The following is a 24,744-nucleotide window of genomic DNA, read 5'->3' as shown; positions in this document are numbered from 1 at the left end:
AATGTCTGCAGTGTGTATTTGATTTAAAAAAGGGGTTTTTTTATTTTAGTTCAATTCAATTCTGTGCTTTTACAATAGGGCTTGATACTCATGTCCAACACAGAAAAACAGCAACACCACCTAACTTCTAATCTCACTAACTGCACTCTGCTTTGTTTTTCAATTTATTAAAACAATAATGATAGTGAAATTGTTATCTCATTTATATTACATGAAACAAACTCATAGCATCTACTGTGCAAAGGCATTGTTTAAGCTGCATCTGCAGCCACACCATATCTCAGAGGCTTCCTGGGAGCCTGGAGCCTCCTGCTAGAAATGTGCTTTGTGGGCTGAAGTCAGCATGGATCTCAGCATGCAGAGTCCTGCACTTCAGTTGCCAGGCTTTGGAAAAGCTCCAGCAGAATGCCTGGGAGACTCAAGTTTGACAAACTCTATAATCCTATTATTTACTACCTTAGCAAGGACTCTAGGCACACGCACGCGTTCATGCGCAGGCTCACGCAGAGCTGCTCGCAGCTGGAGCAACGGTCAGAAGAGTCCTGCAGAGGGGCTGGCAGTGCCCCCCAAGCAGGCCACATCACAGTACAGCTCCTGCTCACTGTCATCCTCACAGGGACCCGCACAAGGCTGAGAGACACACCCTGCCTGGGCTTTTCCCCATCCTCTGTGCCTCTGCTGTGCCAAATTTAGTAAGAAAATACTGTGCTTTTTCGAATTACAAGGAGTAAGCAGTCTCTGAAGAACCAGTCCTACAAGCTCTCTGTGGGTGTATAATCCCCAATGGACATCTGTGGGTGCTGAGACCGCACCCAGTACCAAGGGCTTGAGATGCTGCCCAAACACAGGCACCCATCTCAGCTTGCCCCAGCAGTCTGGTCCCAGTGTGATCTCTGCAGACATGCAAAAGGGAGCCAGCAGGAAGCACAGACTGCAAATAAAGCACATTGATCAGGTGCAGAAACCTGCCTCCCCAGCTTCTGCTTCATCAGCTCTGATCTTACCAAGGTTTCTAGAATACAAGTCACAGCAGCAGCTGTCAATAGTCACTGCCATTGCTGGGAGTGGCAAGGAAGTGTGCCCTAGAGCCTTGTTTCTAGCAGAGCATGCTAGGACCCACATTTATAACTCGCTGCTGCTGCAAGTGTCTGTAAATCCCTGGCCTGTCCTAGATGGGCAATTTTGTACATCTCCACATAGCTGTGTCCATAGATTATTTGCAGGCACTTGGGTTTTTTTAGTATTGTCAAGGGTGTCACAGCAACGTGAGCAATACAGTCGCCATTCCTCATCAAGAGCTTGTGCCTCTCGGTGCCAACAGCCTGAAGACCTCTCGTGAACAGATCACACATCACTGTCCCTGGAGTGATTGATTCTCCCTGTGATTTCCAACCCTGAGCAGAAGCCACTTGCCCTACACAGTGGAGGATCCCACCCTGGAGTCGTTGGGATTGATGTCCACACCTCTGCATCAGCTCAATGCCCACAGTGAAGGCTGACTGTCCACACTCACAGGGTTCAGAGCTCTTGCTGTTCCCCATCCAGACTGGTTTCTATTTTCTTCCTGAATGCAGCACAAAATGTGGCCATATTGGCTGATTGGGCCAACATGAGCATGCCACTAAGGGCAGGTGGCAAACACCATGGCCAGGAGTCCACATGTTCCCTGCAACTGGAGCCAGCATCTTTGAGACAAAGCCTCATCTCAGTTCCAGCTTCACCTTGGCCACAGGCCAGATTTCAGCTATTTTCCAGGGACACTGCTCTGCAACTCCTTAAACAGCACAGTTTTCCAGTTTGCCTGCAAACCACTTACCACTGAGATCTGTTACCTGCCCACGCGGCAGCTGCATGTCTGCCAGCTTGAACATCACCACTCACTCTCCAGGGCTAAATGAGGGCTGAGAAGTTGATTGTCTCCGTGCCAAGCAAGGATAGGAGACCGGCAGGAGGCACTGACCCCACCACGCCGGGGAGACTCTGCAGCACCACACGGCTGGATGCGTTCCATGAGCGAGCGCACGCTTGGAGCCTGTCCAGAGCATCACGCTGCAGGCTGCCATGGCTCAGCCCTGGGCACCTGCTTTCCCCATCTGTCACAGAGACCTCTGTTGGATCTAATCATGAAGGAAAATCTGCATTTCCACCTGAGTGAGTCTCCTGTATCACCTGGGGTCAGAAAGTACAATGGGCTAGAAGGAGAATGTAACTCTTGCATGGTAAAAACAGGCTCTGAAGAATATATTCTCTCTTTACTTCAGAAACATTAAAAAGCAGGTTTTTACATGTTTGAAAGGCAGCAGAAACTCCATGAGAGACCACAAACGCTGGTATGCTGCAAAATCCTGCTGATAAGATATGCAGATGGACACCATCAATAAACCTTGATGGAGACAACTGATACCATGAGACAATCCCTGCCCTGGAGCCAGCAGGGTCAGCACGCCCCTCACCATGCCAGAACACACACAGCCTCCCCAAAAAGGCTGCTCACCCCCCAAGAAACCTAATATGTACTCAGAAACTGGGACAATTCCCAGTCCTTTCATCCGCTGCAGTAACCAAGTAGCTGTGACCTGCCTATCTGCCAAGATAATGGGCTCTAAGGTATCTCTATTGTAAGGAATTTATTAAAGACCACAGCAAGCACATTCCTCCCTGCAGGAAAAAATACCTTAATCTATTGCAAACCCTCCTGGCAAAGGTTCCTATTTGAACAGATCAGAGATACAAGTTTGTTCTGGTCTGGACAATGTTAGAAGTTTCTTTTTCAGCTAATGAACAGACTTGTTTATAATGAAAGGACAAAGAGCATCCAGTTTTCTAAACAAGCAACTTCTTGGCGCTCTGTTTTACAGCATGGGCTAACTCACTGCACGATCTCTGCTCACTCCTTTACTTTCATCTGAAATATAAGGAAAGTCTCCTACTAAATAAAAAACCCTTATTTATTCAGGCCCAGTCTCCATAAGCAGACACAAGAGAAGAAAGTGCTCTTCAGCTACATACAATTGAAAGACAAAGGAAACTGGTTTCCAGACCAATTCTCAATCCCTAATGCTTGTGATATATTTTCTTACCACGCTGGCTTACCTGACAGCATTGCAAGCTTACCCTTCTAAACAGAGAGGTTTGTTTCTAAATAGAGGTCAGACAAGAAAAATATAGGCAAGCCCAGAGCTGGGCTCCTGCTGTACATCCTGTCCCCCAAGGCACCAAAACCTCAGGGAAGACCCCACTATGCCTTCCCCTCCCTCATTTCCAAGGCTTGAGCAGGCTGCTCCCAGCAAGGGTGTCCCAGTGCAACAGGACCACACAGACATTTCCCAAAGGAGCAAGTGGAGCAGGCACCAGGGTTGAACTCACCTCGGCACTCCACACTTGGGTCACCCCAGAAAAGCTCCTGGCACTCCCGGCAGGTCCGACCTCCAAAGCCTGGCATGCACTGGCACTGCCCTGTGAACTGGCAAAAAAGCAACCCATCAGGAGACACGAGCACCTCAGCAGCCCATCCCTGCACCAGAGCAGAGGCCCAGCTGCCAGCACATGCCCGCACTCCTTCACCTCGCCTGCACTCCCTCACCTCGTTGCAGGCAGGGCCGAGGGCGCGCGTGGGGTCGCAGTCGCACTGCTCGCAGCCGGTGCCGCTGGCCAGTCTCCACGTGTGGGGGGCACAGCGGTCGCAGGTCTGCCCCACCACGTTGGGGAGGCACCGGCACTGCCCCGTGGCTGCCTCGCACCGGCAGCTCTCTGAGCCCTCGCAGTCCTCCCGCACGGTGCCCAGATAGTTGCAGACGCACTCTGAGGAAAAGAGCACAGCACCTTAATGTCAGCCTGCCCTCTCGCTACCAGACTGCTCCGAGTTCACATCTAGTTTGTTCTCTGAGTCTCCAGAGATGTGGCAGATGCTGATACATCCCAGTGCCTGTGGCCAGGCCTGGCTGATCCAATGCTGAACAAACTCAGCACTGACCAAGAGCCCTCCTCAGATCTCAGACTGGCCACCTCTACAGCTTCTGCCTTACCAAACAGAAGGTCACAGGAGCCCTTCATTCAAGCAGCCCAGCCCTCCATGCTCTTCTCCTTTCCTCTCTCTGTATCCAACCAAAGTTCAAGTCTGTCCAGCTCCTGTCAGCCAGCTAGGGTGGTAGATCTGCTAGAAGTGGCTGATGGTGTGTTCTCCCACACAGTGACCACCTGTCCTGCTGGGCTGTCCCTGGTGCCACAGGAGAGGAGGGTCTGCCTCCCCATCACAGGCCTCTGCCCAGCCACACCTGCAGGGACCCAGCGTAAACAAAAGCCAAACTCTTACCCCACCACCCTATCTCTGGAGAAGAGATAAACAGAGACCGGTATTAAGAGGGAAGAGAAAACCCCCTCCCACAAAATCCTCCTCCTTTCAGCACATGTAAATGTTGCCTCTGTTCCACCTGTCAAACGTAAAGGACCCCCCTCCACTGAGCTGCAGGGCAGCTGCAGGCAACTCCAGCTGGAGGTAATAAGGTTTCCCTCCATCCCAAATGCTCCCAGGTAAGAGAGTTCAGGTGGCCACTGCCACTGACATGTCTGGTGCAGGGGCTGCAGCCGTGTGTCCCCACTCACTTCTGCAGTCCTGCTGCAGAGCACTCCCATAGTAGCCCTCTTTGCAGAGGTGGCAGTTTGCACCCTCTGTGTGATACAGGCACTTCACACACGCCCCGGTTCTCTTGTCGCAGGACTCCGGATCAGTGGTGTCAATGTTGTTGTTGCACTGGCACGGCTGGCAGGCGCCACCAATGTCATCGGGGCTCCCAAAGAAGCCAGACGCGCATTCATCACATCGACTGCCTGTTTGAACAAACAGGCACAGTGAGAATTACCATCACAGCTCGCTAGCATGCAGCCCCGTCATCGGCAAGACTGAGGCAAGGCATAAAGGCCATTATTGGGGCCATTAACTGGATCGTGCTCAAAACAACTGAGGCAGCAACTTGAGGCAGCATGGATGGTAGCCCCCAGGTCACCGAGGCATGGTGCTGCAGCCCAGCTGCAGCACACTTATCCCCTCAGTTCCAGTGCTGTCCTGTCCACCTGTGCTGACCACTGGTCATCTCCCGCCATGCTGTCAGAGATGAGGTTTATGGTGGTGCTGTCATGGGCTGCACAAGCCTCTATTCCCTGGCACCAAGTGAGGCGACCTCCAGTAGCAACCCATTGGTGCTGGTGCTGTGGTCACACCCAACCCATATGAACATACCCCTTCTCACCAGAGGTTCAGCCCAACCAGCCCCACTCCATGCACCCACCAAGTACCTATGTATCCCACACTGCAGACACACACGACTTGCAGTGTGATCGGGTCCTGGTAACAGCCACTGGCAAACTGGCGTCCGCTCTCAGGGCCGTCAGGGCACGGGCAGGGCCGGCAGTGGTCACCCGATCCCAGGACAGGGTCTCCATAGTACCCAGCCTCGCACCTACACAACAGAGTACACAGCATTAAGGGAACTGCAGGCAAACACACTGCAGCATTGCTGTAACTAAGCTCAGGTTTTGCCACCACTGTGAAGAACCAAAGGGCAAAAACATCCTTATGGCTCTTCCTTGCCACTCCCTCTCCTAGCAGCTGTGTCTACAGAGGCAAATTTGTCTAGCTTACACCAGTGTAAGAGCAGGAAGACTGAGGCTGGATGTCAGTCCTGCTACTGCAAGGCTTTTCAGAAGGCTTGCAATGGCTCTCTAAAAGCCTGGCATCCTGCAATGTGCTCTCAGCCAGTTAGGCAGGCACTGCTGTGAGGCGCAAGGCTGCAGGCAGGGAAGAGGGGGTCCCCACTCCCATCATTCTCCAGGACTACCAGGGCTGCTCTGGCTCCCAGGATCCAGGAGCTTTCCCTGTGGCTTCACATCTGTCTGAGCACTAGCACCAGAAGGGAACAGCTGCTGTGCCCATCCTGTTGTGGGGAAGGAGAAGGGCAAGGGAAAGGGCACCCGTGCCATACCTCTCGCAGTTGTGTCCCGCTGTGTGGTCCCGGCAGCTCAGGCACTCCCCGCTGTAGGGATTGCAGTCGTCAGCATGGCCATTGCAGTGGCAGGGCTGGCAGCTGGGGAAGCCCCAGAAGCTGGGCAGGCAGTGGTCGCACTGCCGCCCATACACCCCAGGGAAGCAGTGGCACTGGCCCGTCTCCACATCACAGAAGGCGTTGTAAGAGCCTCGGAGATGGCACTCGCACGCTGCAAGGAGAAGGGGAGAGGGGTTGAGTTTCCATTACAAGTCACAAAATCAGGGCCCCAACCATAGCACAGCCCAGAGCCAAGGGTTCAACATACGTCGGCATCCACTTGGCCCAAACCCAAAGGTGCCAGGGGCGCATCTGTCACACTGTCTTCCAACAACGTTGGGACGACACTGGCACTGTCCTCCATTGGGGTCACACACGGAACTCAGGGAGCCCTGGGGGTCACACTGGCACGCTGAGCAGAGAAAAGCATTGGAGAGAGTGAGTAATGTGGCACAGGACATGAACCCCCTGCATCCCATGTACACGCCTTTCCCGTGCAAACTACTCTGCTCGCAAGTGCCGTCCAGCTTCCAGGCGCAGTTTGCCCTACAAGTAGATGGTTACGTACATAATGCGGTCTCGTGCAACAGTGCAGAAATGCTGAATATTATGTTTTTGCAGACGTCCGTCATGGGGGTTTTCACAACACTCCTGCTGTTTTCCAGACACCGGTATCTTTGGAAGGTTTCCCAAGCACTGTTCGTGACCACATCTTCGCCTGAGCCTCCCACTGTGAATATGTCCAGTGATTTGCAGTATGGCATGAGAACAAGCTACAAATGACAAAGTGTCACTATTAATAAATAGCCTCCACCAAAATTGTGCAAATTGAGCAGCATCCCAGTTTCTACCATCCTTTTTTAGCTAAAAAACAAACAGCCAGACAGAATTTGGAAGGGAAATGGTGATATTTCTTCAGCTTTGTGGAATAGTTCTGGTATCTGACAAATCCTTACCCAATCTACCAAATTCTAAACAGTCAAAAGAAAAAGATGGATGTTGACATTGATACTTATGACATACATGACACACACTAGCCTCCCCCAAAAGACTACACGTCTGTGGAACTAGCTGCAGGCCTGTAAAATACTTCAAAAGCCTCTTAGCAGAAAAACAACTCACATACTTTGACACTAAAGAAACCTGAAATAAATTCTGCTCACAGAGTCAATAAGCGTGTATGGGTTCTCTGTCTCTGTATCCACTGAGGAGTACTGGGACAGCTCCAGACGGATGGTGTAATTCAGCCCCTTCTCAAAGCAGACAGGCCGCGGGAGAACAACGTATCTGGATTGGGAACAGGAAACAATTCTTACTTCAAACGTACAGCACCATAAAGCAGTTGAGATAATGGAAAGCAGCCAAGACCGGACAGAACAAAAGCTACGATGGGAGAAAGGTGGTTTGGGGGGTTGTGCAAATCAGAACCGGAAAAGGTTATCAGCAAGGTAAAGAGTCACACTGATGTTCACTCACAGGCTGTGCAAACACCTCCCCCTCCCTTTACTCAGTGAAGAAACCAGATTAGAAAATAAGAATAAACTTAAAAGCTTTGAGTCTAGAGACACACTATTAAATACATTTTTATAACCCACTGGAAATTTAATTTCACCTATTTTCATAGAGGCTAGAGCAAACTGAAAATTGTTTCAATTTTTTAATTTTTTTGTCCTCCTTTTGGTTCATCCAGTTATACCAACCTGGACCCAGGTGACAGTGAGACGACCTGATTATCATCATCGGGAACCGTGTTGCCACACCGGCTACCTGTGGGAATCTTGCCTGGGCGCGAGATATTGACCACAGCTTTTTCCCACTGATCGGGCAACTGGGAAAAAAAAAACGCCTGATCAGCATCAAGCAATGATCAAAAACTCCTGGAATCATCCAGAGCTCGGGCCAGGAAAAGCATGTGCACAGACAAAGTGGTCAGCTGCTCTTTGGGGATGACAGGGCTGCAACTCCAGTATCAACGGGGAATCTATCAGCTGCAGGTATGGGCCAACACATGACAAGGCAAGTGCCCCTGGACATCCTCCAACATGACTAGGATTAGGTGGCCAGCAGCCCCACCTGTGCCATGGCATCACTGGGGTTTGGTGACCTCCTCTCTCCCCGCTTCTGGGTACTGCACCTCAGTATTCACTGCAGTCAGCTGCTGCCAAGCTCTAAGTAAGGAGCTGGGTGGATCTTTCTCTTTCCCTTCACTCTGCGAGTCAGAGCCAACAGCTTGCAAACTCTTGGCTGCAGGCATTCAACATCCAAGGTAGGCAATTTGTTTCCTAAGGCAGATAACGGCATTGCCAGCCATTAGACGGCCACCCAGCCTATGCCAAATTTATATTCTAATCTGTCCTGATGGGACTTGTCACTTTTTAATTTGCTCATTAAACAGGTGCTGAAACAATGTAATAATGAAAGAAACTGTAAAGCAAATAACACTAGAAATAGTCAACATCAGCTTGGATTTTCACATATATCAGATATTTAACTGAGCATCCATCCTTGTCTTTGAGCCCTGATGACCCCTGAAAGTGTCAGGCTGCAGTCAGCTGTGCACCAGGACAGCCAGCACCTGCTGGAAAGCAACAATGCTATAATTCACAGGCATACCTGCGGCTCGTAGCGGATCAGAACATCATACTCCATGGAGTAGGGGATGTTGTCAATGTAGAATTCCAAGTACGCCCCCTCAGGGACCCTCACAAATCCTATGCCTGTCCATGATGGTGTGCGGTCTGGCGTATACTGGCGCTCTATTACGTTCACTCCCTACAAAACATGGAATTTCAATACTGATATATTAAATTTGCAAACCCCACAGGAGTGTGCAAAGTGATGAGTTCTGCTGATAGGTGACTTCTGGATGGCAGCATCCCCAGTCTGCATCCCAGACAACACAAATTCTCTTTGTGCACATGTGCTCAGCAGTGCCCTTCCACTTAACATACAAAAAGCAAGAAAAATAAAATAAAACAAAACAAGACTGCACAACTCTTAATACATTTCTCTGTTATGATGATGCAGAATTAAATTTAAAAACTTGCTGGGAGTAACTAATCCACCAGCTACAACATCTCATTCACTGTAAGGACTTCCACACCATAATTGTAGCAGCAGGATTCACTGCAATGGCACATCACTGTTCCATTAACCACCCAAGCTGAGTGCTAATTGCTTCCTTACTACACCGGGCTGCTCCAAACCAAACCACTGCTCAAAATAACATTTGAAAAGCAGATTACAGCTCTTATGAGTAGGGTGTCACTATGAGTAGGGTGTCACTAAATAACAGAGCCTAGTCATTGACAACTGTTTCATAGCCAAATCAACACGTGGTCACTCCTTTCAGTCTGAGGTGGCATGTTTTTATCTGCTACTTTTTATACAAAGCAAAGAAGAGGAAAAGGGTAACAGAAAATAGAAACATGCGGTACTCAAATTTCCTGTTTCAAATGTATTTGTATCTACAAATAGTTATCTCCATAGAACGACATCCTATGCATTCCTAAGGAAGCTGCTTCAGTAGAAAGGGATAGAATGCAAGGAAATATCTCTATATATATGTATCACTTCAGGATGTCCCCTCATGTATTCTCACACTCTTTGAACAGAGCCTGACTGTAAGTTATTAATCTTTGGCTTTGCACAAAGGTCAAAGCTCCCCAGAAAGGACGGCAGGTGGGAGTTGCGCAAGTGTGTGCAGGTGTGAGGAGCACAGGGGCTTGGCACCACCTGTAAATCCCTGCAACTCTGTGCCACTTCATTTTGTCTTATGCTGGGAATTCAGAGTTTTATTCTACCACCAAATTTGTGAGAAAGCTTTTCAATCTTGGCAGTTTTTAAAATTATTTGGTTTTAAGATTTCAAAAGGCAGTACATCTCCTTGCTCTGCTTGGCAAGGTGAGTTTTCATGCTAGGTTCCTCTGTCTCTGAACCTCAGCAGAGCCTCAGGTACCACCTCTCCAGCTGGCACACACAAATGCACCACAAATCCTGTGCCAGCTCATGTGCCCTCTGCTGTGGTACAACTTCTGTTCTGCAGTCTTCCTTCTCTGCAGTTATCTGAGAGAAAAAATCCTCAGCCTTGCCTGAAACTGCAAAGTGGTTGCATTTTGCCTGAAATAAATAAATTAGGACCAAGTGCCCCAACTGCAGGCAGACAAGGATCTGCTGCTTTAGAGAAACCATTATTTCCATCTCCCTGACTTGTTGCTGGAGGCAAAAGTAATAGATGTAATCACCTAACTGCTGTTAATGAATTGAAAGCAAGGCTGCGTGGTGGGCAACAGAAAGAGCCAGAGACTGCTGTACCATGCCAGCAGGCAAAACAAGCTAGAGGCAACCTCAATTACAAAACCAGTTCTTTGCACAATCAACTGTGGGTTTAGTAATTAATAAAAGAAAGGTTACTGATGTACTGAAACTATAAAAGCTGAGGCAATGTGCTTAAATGTGTGCTTTGTTCCTCCCAGTTTCAGTGGCACCAAAGAGAAGAGCCAGTGTCTGTCCCACCACTCCTGAGATAAGGGGAGTAGAAGTGGGTGTGGTGGGTGAACCCTGCAGTCGGGTTCAGAGAAGGATGGTGACAGGAAACTAACTGTACAGTCATGATCAAACAAATAGGTTTAAAAAGAAATATGGCAGTTCCTCCCCCCTAATTATTGTATTATTTATTGATAATAAGATTGAAAAGCTAAAGGTTAACGGTTTTCTGATACAATTCAGCTTTGTGTTTTCCACACTCTGGAAGTTTTAATTACAAAACACTCAGGGTATAAAACAGATGCTTCCAACGCCCAACTGGTGAAACAACTTCCCCACACCTCTCCAGACACACCAGACCACTAAAAGCGCTACTCACGGGACCCAAGTTGGCTTCCTCCGCCTCATAGATGTAATGATCGAGTGAAATGAAGTAATAGCCAGGCTCCACCTGGTTGCACTGACGGCCAAACATGTGGGGCCGGCATTCACACTGGCCAGATTCACTTGAGCAGCTAAAATGAAAGAGCAATGAATTTACAACACATCTTGGCTACGCTGAGACAGTGCTAGAGCTTTCTTCTGCTTTGACTTTTCAAGTGACACAGGAGGAGAAGCACTTCAGAACACAGCTGCGTCTAGACACGAAATGTTCCTGGGCTCTGCAGTTGGGCCACCTGCACTACTAAAATGGCAGTGTGGTCCTGGGCAGAGCCTTGGCTCGACCCAACTGTCATTCTCCAAAACAACATCTAGGCTCAGGCTGGGGCAAGCATGGGCCAGAGATCATTTCCAGTATGCAATTTGCACATGGTTTCCTCTGTTTGGATGGTGAGAGGATTTCATGCTATGGATGCAGGTAGTTCCTTGGGGCCAGACAGCAGTCCTGGGAGCTTCACTTCCTACCACAGACATAAAGTGGCATGTCTGTCCCGCAAACTGAGAGCAGCCTTTGGCTCCAGGCTTGCAAGCCATGCAATCAGCGTATCTGTTGGTATGGGCTCAGGCAGAGCAAGAACACGAATGACCCTGTGTGCCCCAGGATGTCAAGCTGCTCTTGCATGTTGCAAAGCACATCCCAAGGGGTCACCCATCAGCAGCTACGCAGGGGAGAAAATCCATACCTGGCTGCTTCAGAGTAGGACGGACACAGCCAGGGATGTGGGACAGGGACATCATGAAGGAACACAGAAAGTCTGTCCACGGTGACATAGAGATTCTCTTCCTTTGTAATGAGCCATTTTATTTTCTCAATACAGCTCTATCCCCAAACTGCCTTTGGCAGTTTTATTGTTCCCAGAATGTCTGCCCTGCATTATGAAATACCCTTGAGCATGTCATAATTTTGCACATGCTTGGTCACTTTTCCATAGGAAGAGGAAATACATCTCTTTCTTTAAATTTGAATGGGATTTCAAAACATTTTCGAAAGTTAAATGTCTCTGATTTCCATGGAAAATCTCCAAGCTTTTCAAGCCCCTACCGAAAGAGTAATTTTTAACTGTTCTTGAAACTGCAGAGATTAATTTAAATGTTCACTTTGAGATGCCAGAAGTGCCTTAGCTGCCCCAGAAGAGGAGCTGAGAAGTTTCCCCTCCAGGGATGGCAATGACTCCACCACCTGGATTACACCATAGGGATGAACTTTGGGCAAGGCGGGGCTGTCCCAGATGCTGCATCCCACACCCTGAGCAGGAGCCAGGAGGCAGCAATTCAGCAGCTGAGGAACCCCAAGGAGGGCAAAGCTCCCCCTTTCCTAATGACGTTAGAGAGAAAAGTCAGGAGCCAGAGCTGGGCTTTGCGGCTCTCCTGCGGTCGGAGGAGAGCACAGCTGCTGCCTGCCTGTGCCAGGATGCCGCACATCTCCTCCCCACATGGTTTTGCAATCACTGGGCTCAGCACATGGGAAACAGGCTGGGCCATGTTACCCCAAATCCCTGGAAGCAGCTGTGCCGGGGGAGCTGTTATGGGCTGTGCAGTGTAACCCATCTGTGCACAGGGAGCAAGCATGGGGGAGTAAATAATCCCTAACATCCACACTGCTGTCTGCCAAGGGCTAATAATTCACCCAGGAGCAGACGGGAGAGATGGCCCGTGGGACATTCCCACGGCAATCCCTGATGCAGATGGTGTATCTGTAGGCTGTGATGCCCTATTAGGAGTCACACCAAGACCAATCCCACACTCCCCCAGTGTGGTCCCATGGGTTCCAGTGGGAAACAGTTCATTGACCCCCTTGGGAAACTTCTGTGGCTTTAGACAAAAGCAGGACATTGAAAAGAGTTTGTGGAGGAAAGGGGGGAAGGGAAAAAAAAAAGGGAGCGAAGGAACATGCTGCTGTTGATAATCCTGGGGTCAGACACACACCTAACACAGAAAATTGCTCTGGTCAGAGGAGCAGGCTACCCAGCACTCCACTAACAAGGCATCTAACCAGGACTTTCCATGATGATAGTGATGGATGCATATTCAAAACTTACAATTTTCTCTAAAAAAAAAAAATCTCCATCTCCTCGGTAGGCACTTCCAGGTCCACATCCCACCCCACGCAGCACCACTAGGGCAATGGAGCAGTACTGTGTAGCTAGTGCGCTTCCCCCAGCACTGGTGGGCAGACAGACTGGCCAAAGGGCCAGTTTGGGAACAAACCAAGAACCAGCCTGACTGTCCATATCACTGCTTGATTCCTGCTTTCATCCTGTAAGATCAAAGCTCTGACATAGACCCTACCCCATGTTATGGCCAAGGCAGAGATTAATCTATGTCTCACTCCTACCCTGGCTGACCAAAGGCAGAGCTACACTAAAAACAGTTTTACATGTTCACTTGCACCAGTGGCACAAACAGAGGTAGTTCAGCACGGAAAAGACATGGATGCCTCTGTCACTCTTGCTGCAAACAAGACCTGCCACTTTCTAGAATGGAAAGATGGTCCCAAACATCCTCCTCCAGGGCACATTGAGCCCTGGATGTTGTGATCGCAAACAACACGCAACTCACTGGGTGAATGATTACAGGAGAGTAACTGGGCTGAGACTCACTTGTTGTTCAGTGCTCCTCCCTGGTCACAGTCACACGGCCGACATCCATCCATGTCGTTGCTCAGGCCCCAGTGCTCAGGCTGCAGGAAAAAACATCACCAGCAATGTTACCTGATGCAGATTTAATCTGACATACCCAAAGGCAAATTTTTAAATACTCAGCATAAGCTATCCCAGACTGCCCCCACAACCCACGAATCCTGCTCCTCTTGTAGGTCTACCCCCACAACCACCAACACCACTCCCCCACCTGCTCTCCTCCCACCTTGTTGAGCATTTCAAGGGCAAGCAAGCCAAATGTGGGACAGTAGTTGTTTGTGTGGGGCACTGCCCTTCCAGGACTGCTACTCTGCAACTTGCTTGTTGAACAGGCAGACACACTGCTCTAGCTTTTTCACTGCTAGATAAGAGTCTGTCAGTGTTTGTACAAACACATCCAGTTATCTGACAGTCTGTTTCTGTAACACTCCGGCATGCATAAACACTACATGGAAATGTATGTGTATGAAATAATCCCTGCCTAAAATAATGGCCCGTATAGGAAGCAATTTTTTTGATAACACTGCTTCCCTGATCATTTTGTCTTTCACCCCAGTGAGGACTTCAGCAGAACTGCCCTAGATCCCTCACTTCCACAGAGCAACCACAGGTACCCTAATGTCTCACTCCTTATGTTCCCAGGAATTAAACTGGATGTTCTTGTCTGCCTTGACATGCATCCCAGCTCCCTGTAACACAGCACGCTGCTGACATCCTGAGGTGCCCACTCCAGCCTGAATGCCAGGCATGGGCTTTCAGGCAGTCAGAGACAGTGCCCAGCACCAGGCTCCACGCTTTCCACAATCCAGCCTCCCTCACACCACTGTCTCCTAATTTATTTTATGGTAAACTACTTGCCAGGCATTGATTGCACTGCTTTCCTGTCACCAGACGCTTACAATAGCAGTTTCCTGTCTCCGAATCACAAGGATTCCCCCCGGGGTGGGTACCCAGAGGATTACATGCACAAGCTAGATTGGGAAATACAAACAGGCAGGTCAAAAGGCAGGATTGGAGTTATATTTTAGACACTATTCAACTTAAATATATAAAGCTTCCCCTGAATTCCCCAGGACAGAAATTAATTGTGCACTTTGCCCACCACCCATCCCAATGAAACTTCCCTGGCTTAGAGACTATAATTGAAAACAAATAAGGAGGACTATGATATTTCTACTGAATACACAAGAAGGATCAGCGAGTGAACTGGGTTTTAAGGACTGGTCAACTCCAAGCTACAGCAAATCTACAATAATGTTTTTCCTTCAGCAAAAACATGAAAGAAAGGGAAAAAAAAAATCCATCCCACAAAACAATTTCTCCCAGCTCTAACAGCTCCTCAAAGAGCTTTTGATCACACATAAAGGAACATATGTTTTTACTCACACTGACAACCCGCTGGGTCATCGGCACTCAGGCCATAAAAACCTTCTTTGCAGAGGTCACAACGCTCCCCTTCAACAAACAATTTACAACGGCACTGTCCGGCAATGAGGCCAGTGGAGAAATCAGTGTAGCGATCGCAGATGCCACCATTTTGGGAGCCAGCTGGGTCACAGTTGCAAGCTAAGAAGGAAGCATGGCATGTGTTTTATTAAGTGCTACAAAATAAAAGGCCAAGTCTCACACTAAGTTATTTAAACTCGGCTGCTGCATAGACAGACTGTATCACTCCTGCAAGTATTAGACACGGAATGGGTTGAACACATTAGGACCAGGTAAATTTCCAGATTCTCAAAGAGAAAATGAAACCCAGCCAGGCTCGCTCAAGACCTCCAAGACAACCACTTTCTCTCAAGGCCATTCCCAGCCTGAGGAGTGGGGCTGCACTTACGCTCACAGACGTCAGGGTCCCGCAGATCTCTTTCTGGGTGCTGGAAGTAGAAGGGCTTGCACTGCTCGCAGTTGCGTCCCATAGTGTTGTGCTGGCAGTCATCACACACTCCTCCGCTGGTGTTCCCTGTCGTCATGTACACAGCCATGTCGAAGTGGCACCGGCTGGAGTGGCCATTGCAGTTGCACTCTGTGACAAAGGCAGAAAGCAAAGTAAGAGCCTGGTCCTGGGGCAGATGCAAGTCTGCAGAAAAGACACACCATGTCAACCAAAGAACATTCAGGATTTTACACACGGTCACAAGTTCCCAAGTAACAGCACGTAACACTCACAGCGTGCAGTTCTGCGTTTTAGTCAAACTCACTTTTGCATGCGTTACTATTGCGACCTTCAGCGGGGCGCCAGGGTAAGTCATGGTAGAAATCCAAACACTGTTCACAGTTTAATCCTTTGGTATTATGTCTGCACATGCAGTGCCCATGGACCTGTAACCGAAAAAAAAAAAGAAAGAAAAAAAAAGAAAAAAAGAAAGTTGCTTATCAAAGGGAAAAAAAACCATTCTCCAATGAATGCAAACTATAGCTAGTACAAAATGGATATACTTTTGGAGACTTTCATCTACGTAAATGCATTTAAAAAGGCGTAAAGGGCCATAGGAGTGTCCTTTACCTGCCAAGGTAAGAATGCCTTCATACAAACTTGTCCTTCTTTCCGTACTGGAACTAGTGCCCAGATAAATGTTTTCAGATATAAACAAGGAGAGCACAGTTCCACCTCAATAATCACAAAAGCCTCTTGGAACCAAAACTTAGCTTTTTATTAGCTGTTAATTAGCTATTAAAATGCATCTACTTATATCAGCACCACTAGCCCAGCCCCTTTTTCCAGCTCTGCCTTGGTTCTCAAAGCAAAGATAAACAGTTTGGATGGGGTTTATCCATCAACCCCAGACTGCCTTCACTGTGTACAAAACAAGCACTAAGTAGACTAGACCTGCAATGATCATGTGACAGCTGCTGCCATAGTCCACCAGAACTACCAGCACTGAAGCCATGACGTCTAAGGCAAAGCTTGGGTGTAGCTAGTGACCAAAAGCACAGGGCAAAGGAGCATAATGGGTTTCACAGCATCCAGCGGCCCGTGGACAACAGACACAACTTCCCTGTACGCTTCACATTTCCACCCAGTTAATAACTGACTCATTAACAGGGGTGCTATGATTTTTGCTTGTGAGGCAAAAATCATCCAGAAAACCAGACCCCAGAAAGGATGTGACACTTGTGCAGCAGCGTACCAAGAAGGCAACTAGGATTTTCCTTCAAGGCCTGTGTTAATGAGGGTTACAGTCTCCACTTCTCAGCTAGTAACAACTGATACAAACACAGGACATGTTTGACTCACATCCTTTGATGCCTCTATTCGCTCCAATTTTAGGAGTGAACCAAGTCAACACCTGTCTCTGACCCAATAAGGTTACATCCCTTTTTTTCATTCCTACCTCTGAATTTCATCAGCTCTTTAACATAACTAGAAAAGGAACGTTGAAACAATTTTCACCTAATCTGAGATCTCTGTTTGATTAACACCTATAAGGACAGATATGTTTGCTGAGAAAGAATAATTAGAACAGTTTTTTGTTTGAAAACCGAGAGTGTGGAGAAGGGGAACAGTGTTATCTTTACGTTTGTGTTCAAATCACTTAAAAGAGGCACAGACAGGAAGAGCTTTATGCAAAAACCATGAATATTTACCATTCCTTCCACTTCTTCATCTAAGCCCTCCACCGGTGCACACTCACTGGCGTGTCCATAGCAGAAACAGTTCCCACGAACCACCATGTCGTAGATGGCATAGTAGTACTTCTCTCGGATCTCCATCCTAGAGTCCAAGAGATTGTCTCCCAGCGTGTGCAGCTTGACGAATTTGACTCTCAGATTCGTAATCTTTAACAGGTCTGCAGGGGACACAAAAAAAAAAAATCCCCAGAAACTCACAAAACCCACTTTGGAATTATTTACCAGATATTGTATTGAATGGGAGGAAGACAGGAGTGACTTCCTAAGCACGCTTCCTATAGGCAGATTAGATCAGATTTAATTTCAGCACTTACATACTATAGATCACTTCAGACTCCCAAATTAAATAAAAAGAAATTACATTATTTTACTACAGACTGATAAATGTATAAGTAAGTTTAAGTTTAAGTAAAAATACTAGTCTACTTTATTGTAGACATGCGCAGGCACAACTACAAATATTAAAGGCACGCAGAACAGCACCACCAAAGAGACACTGGTTCTCTAAACATGAGATGGGCAAGGACTCGATATTAAGAAACTGCTGACAAGTGGACCAAGAGCCTTAGGAGTTACAAGCCTTTTGGAAAAAGTCCTAGTTGGAAATAAAGACACAAATAATTCTCGTTTTGCGTATGCCCAGCTTTGCTAGCAAATATAATTAGTTACATTTTGTGGAAAGAAGCAACACCCCATCACTGACCAAATACAAAGAAGTTCTTGAGGGATAATCAATGGGAAGACAATATTGCACTAATTAATTCAGTCTACATGTTCACTTTGATATTGTGAATCTTGTGTAATTTCTTATAGCCTTGAACTACACTTGAAAGAGCATTTCAAGCCCATGAAAGCAGTTTCTACTTTAAAATGCCTGTTAAAAAACCCCTAACATTAAACTGGTATAGCAACCAGCAGACAATTCTCTACTGCAGATATTTCCTGCTGCCTGGGTAGCTTTGCACTGAAGGACACGAACTGAAACTGAGAACGCACATTAAATGGGAGGTCAAGCTTAAGGCCAAGCAGTTCCTTCAGCCCAAATGCCCCACAGTTTCTCTTTGAGCCACATCAGCAACAGATCTCTCTGCCTTTGCATTCATGGACTGCCATGACCAGACACAAACAGTACAGTAAGTCGTGGTTCATGACCACGTCTGTGTAGTTCAGCCATGCAGTGCTACCACAGCCAACTGTTCCAAAGTTATGACTCAAAGTCCTGAAAAATAAAACGTGGACCCATTGATTTTAGCTAGACATGCACAATGATCTAAGTACCTTTGCAGTTCTATTTCTTTGCTTTCTGAATACTGTACAATTACAGAATCACAGTCCAAGGTTTCTCTTGGCAACTGCATGTATTTTGAGAAGAGGGGGTCTTTAATCAAACAAATCCCCGATCAATTAAGAAAAGGACCAACTCCAATGATGCATATTTAGAGCAATCCCTTGAGTCAACAACACTGATTGTTATTTCATGTCATTGTCCCAGTTAGGAAAAGGAATCATACACAAAGGTATTCATATGACTTCAAAACTGCAATCAGAGCTAATGAATAACTTTGTGGCTTATTGTTTTTTGTAAGCAAGTAAGTACTGACATGCTTTCAAATGAGCCTGAAAGGTAACTGCATACATACTTTGAATCCTTGGACTGTATGGATCTTCAATTCTAAAAGCAGGATCTAAAACACGATATATTACCTGGAGGAAAAAATCAAACAACAGAAGATTCAGCTTTAAAAATAAGAGACAAAAGGTCTATACAATAAACATTTTGGAAAAGAAATATATCTCTGACCTCTCCCTCTGTTGAAGGTTCGATGTCGGAGTATCGGGAATCACAAATTATGTCATCCACTTTCTTCATGGGTCCAGTTGAAATCCCAGGAAATGAGCTCTCACAGTCATATGCAAAATACCTATAAACTTGCCATGTCTCTCCAAAGTCAGATGATCTTTCAATCAACATTGCAGCAGGACGGAATGTCTAACAGTAAGAAAAACAAAAGAGATTTTATTCAGTTAATTATTACTTGCATTTACATTGAGCGCTTTTTAGTGCAAGTAATCCATGTCTGAATTTTAATCTCTCTCCCTCCACTGTTTCCAATATTTGGAAATATTGTGAATATTTTTCTGATGATATCCCACTTTCTGCTCAGGGGCAGATATTTGAAGTAACACACATCAAACTACAGATGCCCCATCTTCAGAAAATGGCACTCAGTGGCCAAGTGTTTAAATACACTTACAATAAATAAGCGAACTTGTAAGCTTTTTGGATTCCAAATCCTTTCTGAAAAGTGGGGGTTAAAGCAGGGCTTTAGGGAGACAAAAAGATTCTTTCCACTGCTTGTGGACAGCAGCACATTGTTCTTCACTGCTGTACGTCCTTGCCTAATCTCTTATAAAGGACCTAATGGGCCTCCTCTCCTGCCCTAAGGACTGGGAGGCCACTGTCAGTGCTTCCTCCCCAGCTCTGACACCCAGAAGTTCTTGCTGAGCAGTTACCTCTGATGCTCAGAGAAGCCCTGGGATTGCCCACCTCTCTTTGTCTGACTACATGACCTTTTGCAGTGTCTCTGACATTCAGTGCTAATCATCCTCTGTGCTCCCTTAAGAAAACCTTCTTCTTTAAGGAGATTGAGAGGTTCAGCTTCATCCACTCTTGCTGCATTTGACTCCCCCAGTCTCCACTGGCCCTCCTCCTGCTCACCTCGCCCAGACTCTGGCAGGCTGCATTTGCTTCACCACTGACAAACTACTGTCCTTCTTACCTTCACATATTCAACTCTAGAACAAATAGTTTATGAGATTTTTGAAACATTTTAATCTCTCTGACCTAAAAAATATCGTGTTTCAATTTACATGCTGCCTTTCAAAAAACAGGTAGTAACACCTGGCTTGCACCTACCAAGAAACACCAACCATCAATTCATTAGTTTTATGTATTCAGAGGGGGACCTCCCAGAGCCAAGCACAAAAGCATTTCAATCACAGCTGAAAAGAAATTTTCTCTGTGCTTCCTGGCTGAAAATAACACCTGATTTAAAAACTGGTATCTCACCCAACAGAAAATGTAGCAACCCAGAGGTAAGGCAGCTCAAGTGCCCACCACACAAACAAAGTCAACAAATCATTATTAAAAGTATCTTTCCCCTAAAGTCTTCCTCCTGATGGCAGACCAAGCCCCAGCACTGGGGTACAATGGCTGCAGCAGCCTCATCACGTTAGGGGTTGTTTGGGGGTCCCTTGCTGCTGGGTCCAGCAAGAAGGACCATCTTCCACCTCAGCCACCACCTTGAGGCAATGGGAGAAACCCTAACTGATGCCACAGGAAAGAGGAACCAGCTTTCCTAGAAAGCTGACGGGTAAAAATGAAGAGATTCATTTGTCCACATGGGAGGAGCAGGGATCTAGCCCTGCAGGAACTGCAGCCCCCAAAACCTCAGCTGAAGGTTGCCACTAGCGCTTGCCTGTGATTTAGGATGTACAGGACATAATCTGCCATTCCAAGACATCTGTTTGTAAAGAAACAAAGACACTTTGTGTACAGATGTTCCTTCTTCCTGAAGACCTTTCCATTTGCCAAATGAAAGCCGATACCATGGCCAATTTTTTTTTAGGAAAAAAAATCCTTGCTACTATATGATTTCTAGAACACAACTGCTGGAGACACACCAACACAAACCCCAGCTTCAGTATGACCCCTTCTGCAGCCTCACTAGGGCTCAAACACAAGTCACAACTCAGCCTTTCTGCATGACTTCTGCAGGGGTTAATGGTTGGCAGCTCCAAAAAAATCAGGCCAAACAGCTCAGACAAAACTTAAATCCCAAATATCAAATAGATGCGAAGGACTACAAGACCTCTCATTTCCCCATGTTTCAGGGTTCAGGGTAAGGCTGTGACTTCCTTACCTTGAAGGTCATAATGAGATGAGTGAAATGAAACTCAGCCTCCAGGTTCAGCTGGATAGTCACGTTTTCCAAACCTGCAGGGGCAGAGAAAAGAAGGCGTACAGTAAACAAGGACACCCACCAGTTTCTACATCTAGATTTTGCCAAAGCTCTTCGCTCTGTTGACGCAGAGGCTCTTTTATCTACCACTGGGCTGTGTTGTAAAAAAGGAGTATGAGGGTTAGTGCATTTCTGAGGTACAAGGGAAGACACCAAGGACCTGCTGAAGAGTGCATCACACATGGGATTCCTGTGCATCACTGGCACCAAACACACTACACTCAAAGCGTGAGCTTGCACTACCTAACTTCAGACTGAGTATCATGGCATCACTGGATGTAGGGCAGAGACCAGACTACAATGGGCTGGGTCCTGGCACCAAAGCACCCAGCAGCTGGTACAACTGGGGATGCTGTGCCCAGACCTACGCAACGACCCCAGGCTGTCCTCACATACTACAGTCCATCTGGCAGCAGAGCTTCTGCAGCCCCAACACCCCAAGGCTCACCCATGTCTGGTGGAGACCACTTCCCACCCTTTTTCACTCAGTCTGGACTCTCCTGTCCACAGTTCCTTCACAACCTGGTTTTGAGATACTCCTAAAGCAACTATCACAGCCCTGCTTTGCAATCACAAGAGCTAGGAAACTGGTGAGAAGCAAAAGGTTTTCCAAACTCTGCTGTATGACTACCTATGGTCAAGGACTCTACACAGAAAGGAAGAAAAACAGCTACAAATATTATTTTGCCTTGTGAAAAGACCTCTCAAAACAGCTGGATACTAATTATACTGTAGTTCAAAATGAAAAATAAAATCAAGATTTACAGAGAGGAGAAAGGGTAAGAAATAAAAATAATAAAACAATAAAGCAGTCAAATTTTCAACCAGTTGTAACATAATGTGAAGGATGCAGCAATGGTCCCTTATGCTGTATGCCTGAATAGAAGAAAACATGAATTGGACAGAAAGAATCATTTGTTTTTTATTGTTGAAGGACATTTTCATGACCTTATGAGCTAAGAACTTTTCTGTGTGAATGCTGCCAAGTCTGTTGCAAGAAACATGAATTATCTGGAATGCTAAAAGAGAGCCACTGGAGGCAAGCAGCTTGCTAGGCTGATCTACATGATTAAAAATGATTTTGTGAAAACCTTTCTATAACAGGCAACAAAACTGTTATAAATACTACTTTTTTTTTTCATATACAGTAAGGAATCTACTGCCAATGCTTTTGCAGAAATCCTGTCCTGTCCAGCTGGCTTTAAAGCTTCAGGGTAGGACCAGTATTTGAGAAACCTCAATGCCTTGTTTTGTGTATGAAGGCATGCCAAAAGCATAACCAGAAAAGTAAAACAGGCAGAGGAAGGATTAAAAAAAAACAAAAAACAAAAACAACAAAAAAAACCTCCATCAAACTAACGTGCAATATGTTTTTTAACTGGCTTTTATATGGAGTTGGCTTTTATATGGAGTTCATTTTATTGTTTGGCATATGGATAAGGGAATTCAGGGAGCCCAGGAGGGACAAGGCAATTTGCAGGGTAAGAGATATCCCTGGCTTTACTCTCCTGGGGTAGGAAAGGGAAACAGGAGGTCTGCAGGCAGGACAACAGCCCCCAGCTCTGTGCCCAAATCTCCTCCTTCCACAACCTCCCTCCAGTCCAGCGGCCCGGCCCGGGGAAGCCCTGCGGTTCTTCCTTGGCAGCACTGCCTGGGATATTTACTTCTGGAAGGCTGCTCTGCTCCTGCTGCCCAAACATGAGGGAGATCTGAGGCCAGTGTGGAAAACTCTTTTCTTTAGGAAAGGATTCTTGCAAAGTGCTGGGACGGCTGTTTCCAACACTCCTGTGGGAGTCGGGGGCTTTCATTATGGATTAAGGATCACTCCTGGGCACACAAAAGCAACCAGTTTTACTCATCCCTCCTCATACAGCATGATCCTTCACAGGGCAGTAATCACCAGGCCAAAGATAACAGCAAACCCACAGGTATCCTTACACAAAAGGAGGGAAAACAGCTCCCAGACCCGGAAATGGCTCCAGACAAACCCCATAGCGTTTTCCGGACAAGCCCCATACCATTTTCCGACTGCCACCAGAGCTTCAGGCGATTTGGAGCAAACGTGGTGACAACATTTTCAATGCGATGACTGTCAGGATTTTGAGTCTCATGGAAGGGATCCTCAGAGTCACATATGAAACATTTTTTGTCCTCCTGAAACAACACGATAATCAGCATTACTGATTTTATCCGTGGGGCAATAGTTGCTTCCTGCAGATAAGAGTATTTTCCATCCATATCACATTCCATTCATTTTGCCTGCAGGAGTCATCAAAAGGTATTTTTTTTGTTGAAATACCAAGTGTATTTACCTTTATGAATTAATGCAAATTGTCAAATGGAAAACATGCCAGGAATTCCATAAACTTCATTTTTAGGGGAAGTATGTTTTTTATCAAAATTGCAGTTTCAGGAAATCTCTTCCAACACACGTATTCTCCAGCAGAAGCCAGAACCAAAGGCAGCACCTACAGAAAATTGCTGAATTGCTTCTGTAAAAGTGCACATGTGCAAAACTGCATCTTCAACAACTTGTGTGAAATCACATTGGTTTTTAGGAGCTAGCTTGGAGATGCAAGTTGTTTGCATTTAGGGATACCTCTTGTAAGGCTCAGTGCATGTCAAGGGGTCATCAGTGATTTAGTGATCGAGCCCTTTCAGCACAGGGTTGACTTGACTCTGAATCCGGATTGTCAAAGTCCTCCTTGCATCTTCACCTGCCATTGCAACTCCAAGCACATAAACTCCATTTGCACACACTACAAGGTGTGCCCATAGAAATCCAGCTCAGAGCAAGTCTGGCATCTGCTACTTGGGAAAACCAGAAGCTTCTTCACCAGGACGACAAAACCCCATCATGGCTATTACTACAAACTGTGCTTTTTTTGCATTGTCCTAGTGCCCCAAACCACCACTTCATGATTTTGCAAGGTAAGATGCAAACCAAACTAAAAGGGAGGGTTCCTGCCCAAATCAACTGGAGGAAGCAGATGAGGGAGGGAAGCTCATTGCATGGCAATGAGGGAGTCCCAACACACCAGCAATCCATCGCTGTCAAAAGCTACACAGGCTTCATTCTTAGAGCATGTTTACGGAGACAAACGTGGTGCTTTATCAGCCAAGAATGTGAGAGCTGGCACGTCTGCACCACATAGGCTTTTCCTTTCACCAGTGTGGACTTCAGCGGCTCCTCCCAAGCTCAGTGCTTCACCTACCATCAGTCCTCAAAGACTCCTCCAGCAGAGAGAATGGCAAGAGCAGGGGTTCCAGGGAAGATGTCTGCTACTGCTAGCTCCAGGTTCCTCTGCCCTAGCACCTCATGCCTTCTCCCACCAAAACTGAATCCTAGAAGACCTAATTCTGCAAAGCACTCAACGCAGCCAAGTCTCATGTTATTAAGAGGATACTCGGCATCTTCCCACGATTTCTTCAATACCACCCACGATGGTTCAGAAGTAACCAGGGACATCCTAAATGCTGAACTGGGGC

General features: G+C 46.8%; 1 protein-coding gene across 1 annotated transcript in view; it reads right to left on the bottom strand.

The window, feature by feature from the left end:
• Positions 1-23,433, bottom strand: part of LAMB1 (laminin subunit beta 1) — a 39,679-nt gene extending 16,246 nt beyond the window's left edge. The window contains exons 1-21 of the mRNA XM_017811428.1: positions 23,274-23,433; positions 21,157-21,230; positions 19,035-19,223; positions 18,874-18,937; positions 17,189-17,391; positions 15,802-15,922; positions 15,438-15,626; positions 14,990-15,169; positions 14,462-14,574; positions 13,565-13,644; positions 10,903-11,038; positions 8,652-8,810; positions 7,739-7,866; positions 7,202-7,325; positions 6,607-6,811; positions 6,307-6,450; positions 5,979-6,210; positions 5,293-5,456; positions 4,603-4,827; positions 3,584-3,801; positions 3,367-3,463 (exon numbers count right to left, since the gene is read on the bottom strand). Of these exons, the coding sequence (XP_017666917.1) occupies positions 3,367-3,463; positions 3,584-3,801; positions 4,603-4,827; positions 5,293-5,456; positions 5,979-6,210; positions 6,307-6,450; positions 6,607-6,811; positions 7,202-7,325; positions 7,739-7,866; positions 8,652-8,810; positions 10,903-11,038; positions 13,565-13,644; positions 14,462-14,574; positions 14,990-15,169; positions 15,438-15,626; positions 15,802-15,922; positions 17,189-17,391; positions 18,874-18,937; positions 19,035-19,223; positions 21,157-21,230; positions 23,274-23,433 (3,205 nt within the window). The remainder of the gene's footprint in view (positions 1-3,366; positions 3,464-3,583; positions 3,802-4,602; positions 4,828-5,292; positions 5,457-5,978; positions 6,211-6,306; positions 6,451-6,606; positions 6,812-7,201; positions 7,326-7,738; positions 7,867-8,651; positions 8,811-10,902; positions 11,039-13,564; positions 13,645-14,461; positions 14,575-14,989; positions 15,170-15,437; positions 15,627-15,801; positions 15,923-17,188; positions 17,392-18,873; positions 18,938-19,034; positions 19,224-21,156; positions 21,231-23,273) is intronic.
• Positions 23,434-24,744: the final 1,311 nt, after the last annotated feature.

This window comes from Lepidothrix coronata, unplaced genomic scaffold, assembly GCF_001604755.1.
Source record: "Lepidothrix coronata isolate B3197 unplaced genomic scaffold, Lepidothrix_coronata-1.0 Scaffold32, whole genome shotgun sequence".
Taxonomy (NCBI): Eukaryota; Metazoa; Chordata; class Aves; order Passeriformes; family Pipridae; genus Lepidothrix; species Lepidothrix coronata.
Note: the sequence above shows the minus strand (reverse complement) of the source record. Positions and strands in the feature narration are given on the sequence as shown.